The sequence below is a fragment of the Verruconis gallopava genome (assembly GCF_000836295.1).
Source record: "Verruconis gallopava strain CBS 43764 unplaced genomic scaffold supercont1.35, whole genome shotgun sequence".
NCBI classification, from domain to species: domain Eukaryota; kingdom Fungi; phylum Ascomycota; class Dothideomycetes; order Venturiales; family Sympoventuriaceae; genus Verruconis; species Verruconis gallopava.
The window spans coordinates 192524-196905 of record NW_015622171.1 but is presented as its reverse complement, the minus strand read 5'-3'; the positions used below and the strand labels follow the sequence as shown (position 1 = coordinate 196905).

Here is a 4382-nt window from a genome sequence, read left to right as displayed (position 1 = left end):
ATGAGAGGTGGCAGATATGCTCACAATTGGCCTAAGCATTAAGCCACCACTATATAATTGGATCATCCGGATGGATTATCCAAATCCACCGCCCAATTTGGATTGTGGCTTATTGGATAAATCCGAATGGATCTATCCAATTAGATCCACCCAATCAGCACACTGGAGTGTAGCCTTCCAATTAGAATGCGACATTTTTTTCTTGTGTAGAAAGCTCGAAGTGCCGAAGCACTTGCACAAAGAACACAAAGCACTAGCTCTGCAGAGCTCCAAAGCGTAAGCTCTATGTCGTCCCATGGCTTATCTACGTGCAAACACGCCGTAAGTATAAAGGGTATCTGCGTAACGGTTGCCGCATCCGCCAAACTGTCAATGCTCATGATGAATGCTATTGTGACCATTTTCGAGATGGGCAGGTTTATGTTCCATATCCTCCATTGGAATAATAGCATTAAAATTAAATCGGCGGTAACATCCATACCAACATAGACCTCGGAGCCAATGACATCATAGCAGTGCTGTCCCACGATGGGCGTGAGATTCCAATATGCTTTGAGCGGGTTGCACACGCAGATGCCGAGGATTCCGAACGTTATGTTCCAAAGAACTACGCGTATGACAGACAAATTAACAATTTTCAGAAATTTGGTATCCGAAGCAAATACCTTGAGGTAAAAAAAAGTGTGGATAGTTTGGTAAAAGCATTTGCCGCAACAAAGGCAGGTCTGTACGTGTACGTTAGTTTTGAGAGTGGGACCCAATACGATTTTAGAATGTCCCAGATATGGGAACCCTGCATATCTAATTAGCCCATGTATTTGGAAAAGTCCAGATCAAGGTACGACGAAATACTGACCAATCTATATCTTGTACTAATCATTCTATCAGATTGAATGAAATAGTATAGGTCTAGATTAATTTTGTCGGTAATGTTGGCTCAAATTGGTCCAAAGTCATTGTTCCTGTTTACTACTATCATTTTTTTGTGACATTGCTGAAGGATCTTTGTTTTGGGTTGTGGTCTCTCATACAACCCATTTCAGACTTGTCGTTGGCCTTGAAATTGCATATTTTGTAGCCGGTTATTGATCTCTGTTTTCTAATGATTCTACAGTACTAGCCCCAAAGTTCTCCTTTCTTTTTTATAGTAAATCTGAAAGCCAACAGCTTTCCTTCTCGATTCAAATTCAGCTCAGCCACCTTGCATTGGCTTTTGATCCCAAAAAGGAGACTTTATATGCCTAGCAGTCTGCACATTGCTATCATTGACCACCAAGCTTTCCCAGAGCGTCTTCTAATTAGGACTTGTTAAAATCTCTTTCACTTCTTTCGTATCTAACAAGGTACGAAAGGCTGCCGGCCTTGGGAGCTCAAAACCTTGGAAGCTTGTTCCGTATGTAATCCCACCACCACGCCATACCGGACGCAGTTTCGAAATGTCAACTGTGGAGCGATTCTTGTCAATGGAATCCTCTCGAACATGGAAAAGTACAGCTTCGAGAAGCACCAATGTTGCTGTCCTTACTCCCTTCTTTGGACTTATGATGTCCTGATGTGAGTGGTACTTTAACTCAATTGAAAAAGCGGACTCAGCTGTGTGAGGTGGCTTGACTATTTTGGATTGCTTAGGGTGCAAACCAGACAGTGACCATTCAGATATATGAGGCGGTGTGTTGATTGAGGTAGCATTTGCGGCCTCAATGAACGAGTCGCTGACCACACTGATGCAGCATTCCTTGGTGTCCATTACATTCCGAAGACTATCGTTTGGTACCTCCCCAACAAAGCATATGGAGTACAGTGGAGGATCAGCGCACACTGCTTGAAAGTACGAGAAAGGAGCAATGTTCTCAACAGCACCATCCATCGATACGGTGCTTACTAGTGCGATTGGACGAGGGACAGTGCTTGATATCATGAGTTTGTAGTTCAAATTGGACGGTCGTCCGATCTCGTTAGGATCTATCGTCAGCATTGCATGCTTTTTCCATTCGTCATTGTTTGCGCCGTCTCCAAATCGCCACTTCGGGTTCGGAGTCTTCGATGGCTTCCAATGCTGGTCATAAATATAATCCTCGCGACTTGCTTCAACTTCCGCAAAATTTTTGTGAGGATTTCGGTCAACGAGGGCTTCTTTGTCTGGTGCCTCTATTGCTCCAAACAAGACTACAGCAGGCGCCATCGTAAAGAAAAGAGATTGTGTTTGATGATGATTCAAAAAGGTTCCTAACGATAATCCTATTTGAAATCGAAGAATTTACCCTCGAAGATTATGGCTTACTTTCATTTCGCTTGCTCAGTGGTGAAGCTGCTGATAACAGCTATGAGACCAATGCATGTCACGTGACAGGAGGGTATTTCGGAACTTGGATCCCGATCAGTTTTCGGCATGCTCTGCCCGTCTTATCGTACCTATTGGTTACTTCTTTCCTATTACCATTGTGCAGTAATTGTCCCAAGACACCCTTAATTGACCGATGACAACGTCTATATCACAAATCACTGATATATCATTTCGCAATATTGCTCGGAATGCATGTTCCCGACACTCCAGCGTATTGTTCGTGTCGTCTAGATTTAGTTGGACAATTAAAGAGGGAATTTTGGACGAATAACAAGTTGAATCAAGGCATTATCAATCTGCTTACCGGGAGCACTGATGCCAGCACACCGAAGTCCGGGATATAATAGTTTCCGATTAGAACTCCCAATTCACGATATTGGTTTGACATTGAAATCTCTCTAGCTCAATTTGCAGCCTTTACAATGGCGAAAATTCCAAAACTCAGGCTTCCAAGAACATTTAGATCACTGGAACTCAATTCTAAAGAAAGCAGATGGCTGAATGATGACATCGTCCCAGTGCCGGAGGAGCAGCGAACGTTTACCAATCGCGCTTTTTTAGGATATTGGGTTGCTGCTGGAATCAATACCACTGCGTGGGCACTAGGTTCAAGTAATCTTGCAAATGGGTTGGATATCGCTGGTGCATTAGGCGGAATTGCTGTTGGTGGAGTCCTCAGCGGTCTAGTTGCTTTTCTCTGCGGCGAGCCGGGAGTGAGATACCATATGGGCTTCTCCATGATGAGCCGTGCAACATTCGGAATGTATGGGGCATGGTTCGTTGTTTGCATAAAATGCTTCGTCAATTTCATCTTGTAAGTATGAATATCGCACCGAGAACCTGTTTCTGACTGGCGTAGCTTCGGAATACAGGCTTATTGGGGCGGTTTGGCTGCTAAAGTTGTCCTCTCATGCATATTCCCTTCTTTTGAACATATGGAGAATACTTTACCAGCGTCAGCATCGATATCGACGGCTCAACTGATTGGTTTCATCATATATATCCTCATCTTTACACCATTGATGTTTGTACATCCATCTCGGCTTCAACCTCTGCTGGCTGTGTCTTTGATAACCACCACTTGTACAGTATTTGGAATGTTCATCTGGGCATTGGCATCGAATCATGGTGCTCATCCATTACCTCCAAGCAAGTCGATCACATCTAGTGAGCGATCTTTCCGAATACTACAAGCTATCTCCGCTGTAGCAGGATCCTGGACAGGTGGTAAGTTGATGATGAAGGCATGAGAAAGAATATCACTGATCAATTCTAGCATGTATTCGTCAATCGGATTGGACAAGATTCGCAAAAAGTCGAAGGCCGCCTGCGTTACACCAGCTGATATCGGGTCCAATCACAGTTACAATCTGTGCAGTTCTTGGAGCATATGCTACAAGTGCCATAGCACAAAGTGGTCAGTGACCTCGCACGCGCAATCTCTCATCTACTGATAAGAAATTAGAGTCTAGTCTTTGCAATTGTCTCGAGTTTATGTCCTTAAACTCCGTGGCGGTAACAAGCTTTTAATGAAGAGGAATTAATTTATTTGCAGTGTATGGTAAAGCCATCTGGAATCCGATCGCTGTCCTAGAATTCTTGTTGGCTCGAAACTACAACGCGTCAACCAGAGCAGGATGCTTCTTCGCTGGTCTAGGGTTTTTCATCTCGCAGGTCTGCACCAATCTTGTTCAGAATTCTGTCTCATGCGGCATGGACCTCGCAGCTTTACTACCAAGATGGATTGATGTCACTCGTGGAAGTCTGATTATGTGTGTGGTAGGATATGTTATTAATCCTTGGAGATTCGTCAATTCTCCTGGAACTTTCATTACTGTCCTAAGCAGTTTTGGGATGTTCGTTAGTCCTCTTGCGGGAATAAATGCCGTCGACTTCTGGGTAGTTAGGCGCAGGCGATGGAAGTAAGTTTTCGATGATCCTCTTCTATACACATAGAGTTGACACTCGCAACAAGGGTGCCTGATTTTTACAAAGGAAATAAAACCAGTATTTACTGGTTTCATGCTGGATTGAACTG

General features: G+C 43.7%; 1 protein-coding gene across 1 annotated transcript; it reads right to left on the bottom strand.

Moving 5' to 3' along the window:
• Nucleotides 1–1294: 1294 nt before the first annotated feature.
• PV09_08012 (uncharacterized protein) lies at nt 1295–2182 on the bottom strand (the record flags this gene model as incomplete). Its single annotated transcript, XM_016361856.1, has 1 exon — nt 1295–2182. One exon carries the CDS (start codon nt 2180–2182, stop codon nt 1295–1297), a length of 888 nt encoding a protein of 295 aa, XP_016210360.1.
• Between the last annotated feature and the right edge of the window lie 2200 nt (nt 2183–4382).